Source organism: Somniosus microcephalus, chromosome 18 (assembly GCF_052327205.1).
Source record: "Somniosus microcephalus isolate GS21.2 chromosome 18, FLI_Smic_1.0, whole genome shotgun sequence".
Classification (NCBI taxonomy): domain Eukaryota; kingdom Metazoa; phylum Chordata; class Chondrichthyes; order Squaliformes; family Somniosidae; genus Somniosus; species Somniosus microcephalus.
This window is the reverse complement of record NC_141004.1, coordinates 26,231,429-26,246,841: the sequence shown is the minus strand read 5'-3', so window position 1 is coordinate 26,246,841 and position 15,413 is coordinate 26,231,429. Positions and strand designations below refer to the sequence as shown.

At 43.1% G+C, this 15,413-nt stretch overlaps 1 protein-coding gene across 1 annotated transcript in view; it reads right to left on the bottom strand.

Moving 5' to 3' along the window:
• The window catches only part of LOC147105152 (MAP kinase-activated protein kinase 2), a 267,298-nt gene extending 260,384 nt beyond the window's left edge, over nt 1-6,914 (bottom strand). Inside the window, exon 1 of the mRNA XM_086011249.1 lies at nt 6,395-6,914. Coding sequence (XP_085867375.1) covers nt 6,395-6,676 — 282 coding nt within the window. The 5' untranslated portion in view covers nt 6,677-6,914. The remainder of the gene's footprint in view (nt 1-6,394) is intronic.
• Nucleotides 6,915-15,413: the final 8,499 nt, after the last annotated feature.

Here is a 15,413-nt window from a genome sequence, read left to right as displayed (position 1 = left end):
AGGCAACTTGTAATAAATATGTCACCTTCAGGTGAGGAGAAGTAGGGGGATAAATCACAGGGGGGAGGGGGGGACAGAGAGAGAGAGACACACACACACACACACACAGAAAAGAGAGAGAGAGAGAGAGGTTAATAAAAATGCCAAATGCATATGAATCAGGTGTAAAAACTGGCCACCTTTTTCCAGCACATTTTTAAAAAGCAGACACGTGCAAACAAGACCGTAACACAACTAAGCAATGATCTGTGATTCACCTTCGACCTCTCCTGAACGTGCATGCAAACAAATCATGTAATCAAGGACAAACCATTTCATGCAGCAGACTGATGTTCAGTCAGCTGTGGTAAAACACAACAGACATGTTTGTCAGTACTCAGAACAGTGAGTCACCTCACCCACAGATTTGGGGACAAAGTATTGTACTATCAATACAATACAATCCATCATACAGTATCAGGAGCCGATTTTTTTTTTAAACCAGCTTCAGAAATGATAGTAAATCATACAAACTGATTCATGATCGTCAGTCCTAATATAATTTTCCAAGTAAGCCAGTTTCTTCCTTTCTTCAAATTCAAGCTTGTAAATCTAAATAATTGCGCACGCACACATATAACAAAAAGAGACAACTGAGTCATCGCGGACCTGCTACCCTGATATGTCCCATCATAAGTGAACCTTTTCAGCCACTGATGCTTCAGCAAAACTGAGGCTTTTTGAGTCAGGTTAAGACACCTCAAAACACACACTGAATCACAGCGGTGTTTTCCTCAAATTTAGTCAACTTCCCCTTTTCAAAAATGTCCCTTCCATTTATTCAGGCAACTTGCATTTATATAGCGCTTTTAAAATAGTAAAACGTCCCAAGGCGCTTCACAGGAGCGTTATCAAACAGAATTTGACACTGAGCCACATAAGGAGATATTAGGGCAGGTGACCAAAAGCTTGGTCAAAGAGGTAGGTTTTAAGGAGCAGCTTTAAAGGAGGAACGAGAGGTGGAGAGAGGGAGAGGTGTAGGAAGGGAATTCCAGAGCTTAGGGCCTCGGCAGCTGAAGGCACGGCCACCAATAGTTGAGCGATTAAAATCGGGGATGCTCAAGAGGCCGCTGCACTGTTAACTATAATAAAATTCCATGTTTTTAAAAACTAAAAAAAATCTGACCTACTTAACGGTTAAAACAGCGAGTCATTTCACCCAATCGACACAGGGAACTTTTCCTGCTACACATTTAGCATTTGGTCACGATTACTAGAATTTTGTATCACATAAATTGCAGGTGTGAAGCCTCTAGATAAAATGCAAATTTCTTGATATTCTAGATCATCGAAAATGCACACATATGTAGCACCAAAAAGTGAATGAAGACAAAGAATTTTACAATGGAACACGTAATAAAGATAAGATTTGCAAATGGAAAGTTTGCGCTGCTGTGCCTAAGAACTACCCATCGACATTTTGGGAAATTTTAAAATGTGTAAAAAGGAATTACTAGTCACGTCGGCCTTTCCCCATTTTCCTGACTGAATGCAGGCACATATAGAAACATAATTTAGAGCAGGTACGTGCAAATGTAATCAAAGACTTGTACAGCATCCAAGTTAACACTTAAAGTGTAATAACTTTTAAAATTGCAACTGCATGCCTGCACAGTACAAAGTTGTTGTTTTTGCCAAGTAGATTGAAGTAAGCGACATAAATAAACATAGGAAAGTGGGAATTTAGTGTTTTAAAAATAATTGAAATATCAATTTGAATTAAGCAACTTGAGTGTTCAGCTGTGGCTCAGCTGGTAGCACACTCGCCTCCGAGTCAGAAGGTTGTGGGTTCAAGTCCCACTCCAGGGACTTGAGCACATAAATCTAGGTTGATTGGAGGTGCCATCTTTCAGATGAGACGTTAAACCGAGGCCCCGTCTGCTCTCTCAGGTGGACGTAAAAGATCCCATGGCACTATTTCGAAGAAGAGCAGGGGAGCTAACCCCCGCCCAGGTGTCCTGGCCAATATTTATCCCTCAACCAATATAACAAAAAAAACAGATTATCTGGTCATTATGACAGTGCTGTTTGTGGGAGCTTGCTGTGCCACATTACAACAGTGACTACACTCCAAAAGGTACTTCATTGGCTGTAAAGCACTTTGAGATGTCCGGTGGTCATGAAAGGCGCTGTAGAAACGCAAGTCTTTCTTTCACTTTTAATTAAGAGAAGTAACCTGTATAATTTGCATATATAAAACCGCACTATTTAGAAATAGGAAAATTCTGTCATGGTATTTATGCACGCTGTGGATATGCAATAGGATTCTGAATCAGAGTTTGTGCACTAAATTCCTTGGGGTTAAGATGGAATTACTGAAAGAAGAAACTCAACCAGACGCACTCAGCATCAGAAAGCTGGCTAGAATACCTCAATTATTTTATTGCACAAATTCTCACTATTTCTCCCCCTCGCTACTCTCTCCTGTACTACACACCTTTCCCAGACCCTGGCCTGAAATTCCACTTCACTGATCCTTTCACTAAGTTCAAAGTGAACCTCTAAAAAGGTTGCAGCGTTACTTGGCCATAGCACTTAATGGGATCGGGGGACGGTGGGGGGATATGGCTGACAGCGTGTGGCAGCAACAGTTAAACCTCACCCCTTTGAGCATTTGTTTTATTGGGGGGGGGGGAGGTGAAGTGAGGGTTATGCACCTTGGACAGGAGCCAATTGTCCACCTATCCTAATCATGGGTTACTGACCTAGTTCCTTGTTCAGAATGATAATGTAATCTCTCTATACCAAGTAATCTTTTACATTGCACACAAACACACACTGGACACCAACTCCAGCCAGAAGAACACACATTACCAGTGACGGGCGCACTAAAATACTTGATTCTCTATTTAAGCATTGCATAGGTGTATCCTTGATTCCTCTCCTACACACTTTAAATAACAAAGCACTACACTTGCTATGCACACATTTAAAAGTCACTTATTGAAGAGCTATGTTCTGACATATCTAATCAGGAAGCACAATTCAGGCAAATACAAAAGCAAAATACTGACGAAAGGGTCATCGACCTGAAACGTTAACTCGGTTTCTCCACAGATGCTGCCTGACCGGCCGAGTGTTTCCTGCAATTTTCTGTTTTTATTTCACAATTCACTCAAACTTGGTACAATGTGGCTCCTGAAAATCCAAGCGTCAACTCCCTTATATGAGTACTACAAGTTCAACCGGCACCATTACACAGCTGTGGTGCTGAGAAAATATCAATGCGTTGAACCAGCTGAAATATGATGTGCCTGGATCTCTTCCCACGTCGCTAGCAGAGATACAATCGAATGGATGGAGGAAGAGATCAGGGTTAGCTTTACCCAAACAATTGCTTCTTAGCTAGAAATAGATTAAATTGAAGGAATGAATACAATCTAACAAAAAAGAACTTCCAATAGAGAAAGCAATCTACACTCTAAAGGAAAGAGTTATTAGCCTTGATTCAATACCACTTTAAGATCAAAAACATGAATACATTAATAAGAAATAACAACAGAAAATGCTGGAAAAACTCAGCAGGTCAGGCAACATCCGTGGAGAGAAATTTGAGTTGACGTTTCGGGTCGAACATTACTTTGCTTGGAGGGATGAGGCTGAGCACCAGCTATAAAAAAAACATTTAAGTCATTTCCTATAGCTACAATTATCTAAACTTTCCTCTCTTGTTCCTTCCAAGCTCCAAATATGCCACCATGCTATTCTTTATCGCCAGTATATTAAAATCCAGATTCACTAGTGTCTTCCGCTCTAACTCACTCTTTACCAGGACCTCAAACTGTAAAAGTCAGCTCCTTCAGTTTCCACCGCCCCCCCCCCCCCCTACAATAAGAACATAAGAAATAGGAGCCATGGTGTGGAGATGCCGGTGTTGGACTGGGGTGGACAAATGTAAGAAGTCACACAACACCAGGTTACAGTCCAACAGCTTTATTTGAAATCACAAGCTTTCGGAGAAGTCTTCACCTGACGAAGGAGCAGCGCTCCGAAAGCTTGTGATTTCAAATAAAACTGTTGGACTATAACCTGGTGTTGTGTGACTTCTTACATAAGAAATAGGAGCAGGAGGAGGCCATCCAGTCCTTCTAGCCTGCTCCGCCATTCAGTAAGACCATGGCTGATCTTCGACCTCAGCTCCACCACCCCGCGCTATCCCCATATCCCGCGAGTCCCTTAGTATCCAGGCGTTTGATTAATGTCACCGAATCACTGCTTCTTGATGTACCTCATCTTCTGTTTTACTGACTTCTCACAGTTCAGTGGTCATCGAAAGGTCTTTGATCTGAAACGTTAACTCTGTTTCTCTCTTCACAGATGCTGCCTGACCAGCTGAGTGTTGCTAGCATTTTGTGTTTTTATTTCTGTTTTACTTTTTTTCCAGTCTGGGTGGTGTCCTACACCGTGGGCCTTATCCTTTCACCTTGGTTTCTCAAAAAAATAGTAACTTCTAATCAGCACGACAGCAGCAGACCACCGCGATCTAAACACAATTGTAATGTGTCCGAGCCTCACAGTGCGAGAACTTTATAAACAGTCCCACTGATACGGTCCCAGTGCGACAGCCCAACTCCATCTGTGGATTCTGCCAAGTCCGTTAGAATCTTTTAAACGAGGCTTGTTTATTTTTGAAGATAACAGGAAGATGCACAAAGAATGTTTTCACAACAGACCTGTTTAGAAACACGACTGAACCACTTCAAATGTAAATGGGCAAGTTTTGGAACGCGTAGGGATGTCAGCCCATTGACATTGGAGACAGCGTCAGAAGCACATCATCAACAATGTGTATAAGCTTATCTACTGGACTGAATGTTTGCTGAACTGAACCACATATAAACACAGCTAACTTGCAATAACCTCTTGTCCTCAAAACTCAGTTGAATAACCTTAGATTTGACACAGTGTACTAATGTCTCTCACAAAAAAACAGCAGAGGTGTTGTCAGTGTTCAAGTTATTTCCTTTCAGCGAAGTGTGTGTCTCAGGGGAAATGTACAAGTCGTGTCCCACAGATCCTTCATAGTCCTGCTTTGGCAGAAGCCCATGGGATAGGAGATTAATCAGAGAACCATCACAAACCGACGTAGAGGCAGCCTGCAAGAATATCTGGCCTACCAAACCTGGCTAACGGCGGGGCTCCGTTCTCCCCAGGAATAGTCAACACAATACACAGATGTGACAGCATCTTTTCCATCGGGATAATTGCCCAATGATGAGCTATTTTACTGCATAAAGCTAGCGTTAGCAATTGGTCAAATCCGTGTAACTGGATCAACTTGATATACATGCACAAATAGAGGATCCCAGACATTGGAATTTTAATATATCTTCATAATAAAAGAAATTAAACATGGGAGTTTGATAACGAAGAGGTGAATGTTCTGTTTCCCGCCCTCCCCCACACACATAGTGAAAAGAATTTTAAAAGCACCAACATCCAACGATAAGTAAACAAGGGATGTCAACACTGACATCTGTGAAAAATGCGTATTACGCACCCCGTTTCTACCAAGTGAGGTGATCCCACGGCTATGTACAATGTGGTCATTCCCTGTCGTCACGTCAGTGCAGCTACAGAACATCAATTACTGAAATTACAAACTTATTACACTCCCGAAACTGGGGAAGCCTCCCAAGAAAGCTCGTGTGTCTGTCTGTGCTATAATTAAACATCAAAAGGGTCGCTGATCAGTTCCCTTGCGATTGCAGTCGGCGGGAGAGCGAGAAAAGGCAGACGCACAAGTTCACTTGCTGAAACCCAGCCAGGGCTGGAGACAGAGCGGATCCGTATTGTCCGCATGCCATTCATTCCCTTTCCACATAATCTCGTTTCCGGGAGAGGTTGCAGTGTGACAAAAAAAAAATCCCAATACAAATAAATAAAGGCGAATCACTTCCCCGCGGGGACCTGGAGTATCTGGGAGGAAACACACCTGCTGTGAATGGAAACACTGTTTTGAGCGAACAGTTCAACCGTCTCCATTTCGACAAAAAGGGAAAGGAGGGGGGCGTGTGTCTTCTTCCCAATTCTGGGGAGAGCCTGTTAGGCCCAACTGGGAGCGAGATGATCATTTCACCTTTCAGTTCACTCAGCTACTTCAAGACCGCACATTAAACAAGGTATCACCACTGTCCCCCAGCACAAGGCGAAAGCTGCAGTAATAGGAGTCCAATTAAAGACAGACTGATTGAAATCAGTGTGTTATTACCCTGGAGAATGGTTCCAACTACGCCCTGGTGACTCTGTCTACCCCCAATCATTAGGGAGTTACTTTAGATTAAACTACATACACACACAGGCGGTGAAAACGAAAGTGGCGGCGATCGGTTGTGATAATGCTGCTGTCACTTACCTTCAGGGCAAATTTCTCCCCCGTTTTCTTGTTGTAACATTCCAAAACTTTGCCATTGATGCCCAGTCCCAAAACCTGCGCCGTGACCTTGTACTCGTCGGTGATGGCGTTTTTCTTGGTCTGGGTGCCGGTTCTCTGGAGCTGGAACTGAGCCGGGGGCGGAGGGTAGAGGGGAGCCGGGGGGGGAAGCGGGGGGTAGAGGGGGGACGGCGGCGGCGGCAGCGGCTCCTGGATCTGGTTGCCTTGCTGCGGATCCCTGCCTGCCGCAATATTCGACAACATTGTTACAATCCGCGGTCCGCCCGGGGGGGGAGCTCGATACTTTGTAAACCAACACGCCGGCTCCTCAAACAAAGTTGCCGACTTGGCAGCGGAGGAGAAAAGTGACCGATCCGGATCCCACAGAGCGCCCCAAGCCGCTGGCCCGCTTGTCACTAATTTAAAATAATTTTGGTTTTTTAAAAAAAATCTCCTTTTCTAGTTAAAGCCTTGATAAAGATCCCACTTGGTCAGTTTCACAGCACTTCTCTTCTAGTTGAGTTTCAGTGGAAATAGACGTGCTGACGTCAAAGCCTCACTGCCAGACGGGAGTCTTTTCTTAAAGGAGGCCGGTGCAGCAGACGCTTAAAGGCAATGTCGGTTTAACCCCTTGATGAAGGGCTGAGGTGGAATTTCTGTCGCACAATTAGACCCATTTGCATTGTGTTTTTACAGAATGGTAATAGGCCAAGAAATATCATTGCACGCAGAGTAAAAAAAAAGAAGAGGAGGTGGGTGGAAGTGACTGACAACAAGAATTTGCACATTGGGCCAGAGCTTGAGTCATGAGTCAGCCACATACCTGAGGCCCCACCTTGCAACAACAGCATAAGAATGGCTGCAAACGGGCACAGTCACACAGTCTGCGGTTACCACTGTCTCGTGGTTCTCAGTACCCGACTTAATCATTTTTGTTTGGCATTCGTTTTTCATTCTTGTGTATTCCTTTGTTCAATTTCTCCTTCTCGAATGCATTTCTGTGTATATAGAAGACGGCGATACAAGAGTTTTCTTCTGTGAAGATATTTCTGAATTGCTTTTTCCTTGGTAACTGATGAAAGGGGTGTTTTTAAATGATCACCGATGAGAAATCACCTGGCAGGTCAGATCTCAACCAGGAAGATTCGATTGTCTGGCATTCAAATGTAGCTACTGCCACGGATAAGCCTGCATGTTGAAAGGTAATGTAAACTCTGGTCTAAAAACACCTCAATGACTGAAAAGAACTAACTATCTTGTCAGGTACTTTCAATAATTGCATTTTCTATTGTTGGTTGGAGGTTGCTCAGCAACGGTCCACACATGCAGTTAAGTACTGAGCATGGAGCTCTGTCTTCCCCAACACCAGCAACCTGTGAAGACATGGTTTCTGCTTGAACTACAGTCCATAATGCATCCTTCAATACAGTATACATGTGGCATCAGCATAGTTTTCTCTTTCTAATCTTCTTTGTCTTTATTCTGCCATTCTCTCTCTACTTTCCCTTTCATTTGCTCCTCGTTTTCACTTTCTTATTTTCTTCTCTCAAGTGTCGGCCATGGCTCAGTGGGCAGCACCCTCGCCTGAGTCAGAAGGTTGTGGGTTCAAGTCCCACTCTGGAGACTTGAGCACAAAAATCTAGGCTGACACTCCAGTGCAGTACCGAGGGAGTGCTGCACTGTCGGAGGGGCAGTCTTTCGAATGGGATGTTAAACCGAGGCCCCGTCTGCGCTCTCAGGTGAACATAAAAGATCCAATGGCACTATTTCGAGGAAGAGCATGGGGGTTATCCCTGGTGTCCTGGTCAATATTTATCCCTCAATCAACATCACTAAAACAGATTACCTGGCCATTATCACATTGCTGTTTGTGGGAGCTTGCTGAGCACAAATTGGCTGCCGCGTTTCCTACATTACAACAGTGACTACACTTCAAAAATACTTCATGGGCTGTAAAGCACTTTGGGATGTCCCGTGGTTGTGAAAGGTGCTATATAAATGCAAGTCTTCCTTTAACAGCCCATCCAGCTGTGGGCAGCACAATCACATTTTTGCCTTCCATTCTCTTGCTGGAGAGGTTCCAGTCAAACTGAGTTCCAGGTTCTGCATCGGGACTTAGATCCAAAATGATAACCTATCTCTTTTCAGCTTGTGACAGACTTGCTATGTATTTCCAGCATTCTCTGAATTAATGTCAGATGTTCAGCAATTGCAGCCTATTTTTTGGTCTTAAACCTGGGTCTTACTCAGTGCCATTCCTGGCCAGTGCACAACTCAAACTCCCCGATCCCACAGCCCAGACACAGTTGCTGCATTGCTTCTCCACAACAATCAACATGGGCTGCTGAGCCACCACCACCAGCACAAACCTTTGGAAATGACAACCTAAAATTCCTAATAGAACCCTGATTCTCAGCAGATGTCCCCATTCAATCTTTATAACCCTGTGACAGTGAGATTGATGTGTTTTCCTGAAATGTGCTGAAGGGGGAAAAAAACAGCAAGAAGATTCTATGCTGCTGCTTCTGGCATATTTCCCAACTCCAGCTGTAAACAAATCCTGGTTCAAATCTTTAAATGAGCTGCTCTAAGGTTATCTTCTGGGGCAAATCTTAAAACTGCATTTTGGCAATCTTACAAGACCAATCTTGTGCATATATTGATGCTATTATGATTTGTTTTCAAAATTCTCACACAAACACATAACAAAAGGTTAAATGAGTTCTGACAAAAAGTCATCGACCTGAAACGTTAACTCTGTTTCTCTTTCCACAGATGCTGCCTGACCCGCTGAGTATTTACAGCATTTTCTGTCTTTATTACATTAAATGTTACTGTTTATCGTATTGAGCAGTTTCTAACACAGAAAACTGTATTTTTTAAAGAAGTTTTGAGTTCAAGTATCATCACTAAACTTTGATACTGTGTTTAGTTTTACAGAGTGAATATTGACACCCACTGTCAGCCAATGAGTTGGAGATGGGGCGGGACTCAAGACCGAAACTACAGCAAACAGAGTTTTATTCCATACACAGACACAAACAGTACTGTGACTATGACGGGGAATGACACAGCCTTTATAATGAAACTTTCAAATGGAGTTTGATAGTGACAGGCTCTTGCACATGCAGAACATCTATTGATTGGAAACCACTTGAATCCAATATGCAGTTGTCTCCCCATGAATTTGCCTTCAATCTTTCCAAGTCCCCAGATGCCAGACACTATTCTGTGACTTCAAGGGTGAGCAGATGACTTGCCTATGCTGGGGGTGGCCCAACAGGAGATGTAGAAGATCATGCCAGGGTGACTCGCTCTCCAATCTTCTCTCTTTATATTTGGGAAAGTGCCTTTGCATTTCCCTGCCTCGACTCAGCTGAGATTTGGAATTTGACATGTGAAGGCTCAGGAGAACGAGCTACTGACAAGCTACACCTTGATGCCGCCTCTAACCTGGTCACTAATAGGCAAATATTGTCACCAAACCTAAAGAAGCAGACCAGCTCCTAATCCTTTGGTTCTTTTAATGGAGCCCTTCCACCGATGACAGACCGGAGAAACTTTCTTCATACTTTACATTTTTGTTACAAAAATTAGATACTAAAGTTATTTAATACTTTTGCATTTGACATTCACTACTGAGTTCTTCATACAGTCATAGTTCACTTTGTATCAGAATTTGTACAGGCAAATTGACAATTGTGGAATCCCACAATATTGATGATAGACTGCGACATACAAGAGTTATTTGTTGTATTACTTAGCTGTAGGCAAAATGTACATTAAATGCTAAATATGTAAAGTTCTCAACTAGTGACGAGGCATCTCTTAATCTTAAGTAGTGTTCCAGGGGCCTGCACCACTGATGTTATTGCTGAGGGGGCTGTCGGCATCCAAATACGGGGCTGTGTTTACAGCACAGAAACAGGCCATTCAGCCCAATAGGTCTATGCTCAACAGAAGTCTCCTCCCATTCCACTTCACTTCACTCTATCAACATATCCTTCTATCCTTTCTCCTTCATGTACTTATCTAGCTTCCCCATAAAAGCATCTATGCTATTTGCCTCAACTAAGCTATGTGGAAGCAAGTATATAAACACATACATACATATTATGTATGTATGTGTATATGTATATTGTTGTAGAAATAAAAGTTTTCTGTTGCCACTTCATCTGACTTGCTTTCAGTGCATCATTATATAATAATGAAGTTAAGTTATTAAAACATTCCAACAGTTTCAGTCCGCATCCAGCCCATTGGAGAGCCCACATTCCAACACTCAGTTTTCGGAGCATGTTACTGGTCCAGTCATTCCTCCCACCACTCAGAATGAGCCTCACATCAGTAGTCGGGAAAATGCTGGAATCTATTATAAAGGATGCAATAACTGGGCACTTAGAAACTAATAGTAAGATTGGGCAGAGTCAACATGGATTTATGAAAGGGAAATCCTGTTTGACAAACCTATTGGAGTTCTTTGAGGATGTAACTAGTGGAGTAGACAAAGGGAAACCGGTAGATGTGGGGTACAGTATTTGGATTTTCAGAAGGCCTTCGATAAGGTCCCACACAAGAGGGTAGTGGACAAAATTAGGGCACATGGAATTGGGGGTAATATACTAGCAAGGATTGAGAATTGGTTAACAGACAGAAAACAAAGAGCAGGGATAAACGGGTCTTTTTCAGGATGGCAGGCTGTGGCTAGTGGGGTACTGCAAGGATCGGTGCTTGGGCCACAGCTATTCACAATCTATATCAATGATTTGGATGAGGGGACTAAATGTAACATTTCCAAATTTGCTGATGACACAAAGCTAGGTGGCAGTGTCAGTTGCGAAGAGGATGTGAAGAGGCTTCAAGGGGATCTTGACAGGCTCAGTGAGTGGGTGAGAACATGGCAGATGGATTATAATGTGGATAAATGTGAAGTTATCCACTTTGGTAGAAAAAACAGAAAGGCAGAGTATTTCCTAAATGGTGAAAGATTGGGGAATGCAGATGCTCAAAGGGACCTGGGTGTCCTTGTACACGAGTCACTGAAAGTGAATGTGCAGGTGCAGCAAGCCATTAGGAAGGCAAATGGTATGCTGGCCTTCATTACAAAAGGATTTGAGTACAGGAGTAAAGAAGTCTTACTCCAATTATATAGGGCCTAGGTGAGACCACACCTGGAGTACTGTATACAATTTTGGTCTCCTTACCTAAGGAAGGATATACTTGCCATAGAGGGAGTGCAACGAAGGTTCACAAGATTGATTCCTGGGATGCCGGGACTGTCGTATGAGAAGAGATTGAGTAAACTAGGCCTGTACTCTCTTGAATTCAGAAGAATGAGAGGGGATCTCATTGAAGCATACAAAATTATTACAGGGCTTGATATGGTGGATGCTGGGAGAATGCTTCCCTTGGCTGGGGAGTCTAGAACCAGGGGCCACAGCCTCAGGATAAAGGGTAGGCCATTCAGGACTGAGGTAAGAAGAAATTTCTTCACACAGAGGGTGGTGAATCTTTGGAATTCTCTACCCCAGAGGGCTGTGGAGGCTCAGTCATTGGGTATATTCAAAACAGAAGTCGATAGATTTCTGACTAGTAAGGGCATCAAGGGATATGGCAATAAGGCCGGCGAATGGAATTGAGGCAGAAGATCAGCCATGACCTTATTGAATGGCGAAGCAGGCTCGAAGGGCCGAATGGCCGACTCCTGCTCCTATTTCTTATGCTCATGGTTGAAAGGAAAAAAGAAAGAAGTGCAGTTATATAGTGCTTTTCATGACCACCGGACGTCTCAAAGCGCTTTACAGCCAATGAAGTACTTTTGAAGTGTAGTCACTGTTGTAATGTAGGAAACACGGCAGCCAATTTGCGCACAGCAAGCTCCCACAAACAGCAATGTGATAATGACCAGATAATCTGTTTTGTGTTATGTTGATTGAGGGATAAATATTGGCCAGGACACTGGGAATAACTCCTCTGCTCTTCTTCGAAACCGTGCCATGGGATCCTTTACGTCCAGCTGGGAGAGCAGATGGGGCCTCGGTTTAATGTCTCAGCCGAAAGACATTAAAGAAATGTTCCAACCAAGCACAGTCACAGAAGTGATTGAGCATAAATAGAACACATCCTATTGAGGAGGACCCGAGTCAGAAACGTAAATTTATTATGACACAACTGTGACACATTTTCATCCACTGCCAGCTCAAGGGCAAAACAAGGTCAGTCTGGGACACGATGCAATTAGAAAAATAAAGAATGATTCAAGAAATTCAGAGGCAGTTTTGAATACAAGGCCATTGCATTGCCATTTAATTTAAAAACAAAACGAATGTAAACTGTGAATTAGGAGATAAGCACGTAACGTTCATTATTACTCATCAAAAGAAGGAAATAAAGGCAGGGTACAACCATGCCGTCCTTTGTGCAAGTCTTCTGTTCTGGTGCTGGTCTTATTTCAGCAAAAAGAAATGCATACGGTGACTACTCCACAGCCCACATTATTCATGAGCTTTTATTGACTGCCAACACATTCAGTCACTGTTTCAACTCTCACTGTGTGAAACACGATGACTGAGCACCTCAACACATTTGATAATGTACTGAAAGCAATTAAAAGCAGAGGTGCTTCTGCAAACTCAGTTGGGGATGGATAAATGGTGTGATTAGGCAGGCTGAAGACTTTGATCTATCAATGGGAATTAGACATATTTCATTACCTTTCATTGACTACAGCAATAACATTTCAGGCTAGGCTTCCGAGCACAGCAGAATTCTCATCATCAGGACAGCTTTGGCAAATAATTGAATCTCTAGTGAGCGACTTGAGTATCACTATCAATATCTCATTTTCAAAAATCAAAGCTAATAAAGATTGGATTTTGCAAACATTTTGAATGTGAGAATTTTCAGGGACAGAGAAAAGCCAGTGCCCAACAAACCCATTCCTTTTTCATGGATCAGCCCCACCTAATCATCTCCCCATATCCCTCTCAATCCCTCTTTTATCAGAAACAAACCAAATCATTCCTTCAACCCATTTATAGTGTCTAGCAGCTCTGGTAATTCATTCCAATGTTTATTACCATTTTTATTAACAATAAGCATTCGGACCATTGAGAGGACTAACTTGAAACAGTTACTAAGTTTGGCGATGTGAAGGAGCTGGGTTAATGTCACTCAATGCAGTCTTCACTCCAGACATTTCAATGATCTTGGGATATCCACTATGGTTACTCATCTCTATCATAATACTGCACTCAGTAACTTCTCCAAGCCGACCCCTGATCTGTGAAAGCTCAAGAATGGCATCGGATGGCTCTGCCAACGATTCTATGGGTAAACATACCAAACAAGATGGGATTCAATCAGAGACAAGAAAGATCCCAGGTTCAATTTCAGGTCTAGAATGAGTTAGCTGATCTTAGCTGGGATGGTGGGGTGAGGGCACCATAATTGGCCTCTTCATTCCAAGGCTACGGAAAAGAGAAATCAGCCAAAGTTCCGGCTCCTGATCACTATCTAGTAACCCTTCATAAAAACTATGCACAGGTGAGCTTAGGATGGGATTCAGTGGACATGGGGTGAAAACAGAATGCATTATTAATATTATCACCACTACAGGATCCGTTGTGATAATAATAATATAGTTCCATTTATGTATTTCCTAGTCACATCAAAAACATTCCCAAAGCACTTGGCACAATGAATTACTTCTGAAGTATGATAACTGTTGTTATATTGGCAAATGCAGCAGCCACTCTGCACAGCGATGTCCCACAAACAGCAATGAGATGAATGGCCAGTTAACTGTGTTTCTTGGTGATATGAGTTGACAGGGGTAGGTTGGCTATTCCCTGCTCCTGTGCAAATAGTGCTATGGTATCCTGCCTAATATTTAATCCCTCAACCAATCACTAAAACAGTTTATCTGGTCATTATCACATTGCTATTCACGGGACCTTACTCTGCATAAATTGGCTGCCGTGTTTCCTACATTACAGCAGTGACTCCACTTCAAAAATAGTTCATCAGCTGTAAAGCGCTTTGGAATGTTCCAAGATTATCAAAGGTGTTATATAAATGCAAATTCCTACCTCCCTTCCTTTACTTTGTTTTTTCTCTTCACACCTGAATTGGCAGACGGCAGTTCAGTTTCACACCTCAGAAGTTTTGCTAATAATCATTGTGCAGCTTCATACATGAAAAAAGTTTACTTAGGCAAGGTACCAGAAACTGCTTGCAGCAGTAGAACTGTAACCGCGTAATAATCACTGCCTGCAGGAGGGAAGGCCCAGTTTTTTTTACATGGTATGTCCCCCTTTTGTTCCAAGCTCCAAATCCTGAAAATGCCAATGGTTCCTGCCCTCCCACGTGGTTTTTGCCTCTTCCTGGCTTCACAGCCCTCCCGAGGGCTGCTGTTGGCCCACGATTGCCCCTCCTACCTCACTACCATCCTCCTCAGCAATGTTCCCTCTAAGTTGCGTGTAGTGCAGCCTCGCAGTAATCTGCAAAGTACCACGCAGGCCGCTCACAAGCTTCTCCATATGAAATTCCAGGCAGGCACAGAAATTTAAAGGGACCACGTATTGAAATAAACAGGCCACGCAGAACAAATATAACTTAGAAAGAAAGACTTACATTTCTATAGCGCCTTTCAAGCCCACAAAGTGCTTTACAGCCAATGAAGTACTATTTGAAGTGGAGTCACTGTTGTAATGTGGGAAATGTGGCAGCCAATTTGCACACAGCAAGCTCCCACAAACAGCAATGTGATAATGACCAGATAATCGATTCTTGTTATGTTGGTTGAGGGATAAATATTGGCCAGGACACTGGGGATAACTCCCCTGCTCTTCTTCCAAATAGTGCTATGGGATCTTTTGTGTCCACCTGAGAGAGTAGATGGGGCCTCGGTTTAACGTCTCATCTGAAAGATGGCACCTCCGACTGTGCAGCACTCCCTCAGCACTGCACTGGAGTGTCAGCCTAGCTTTACGTGCTCAAG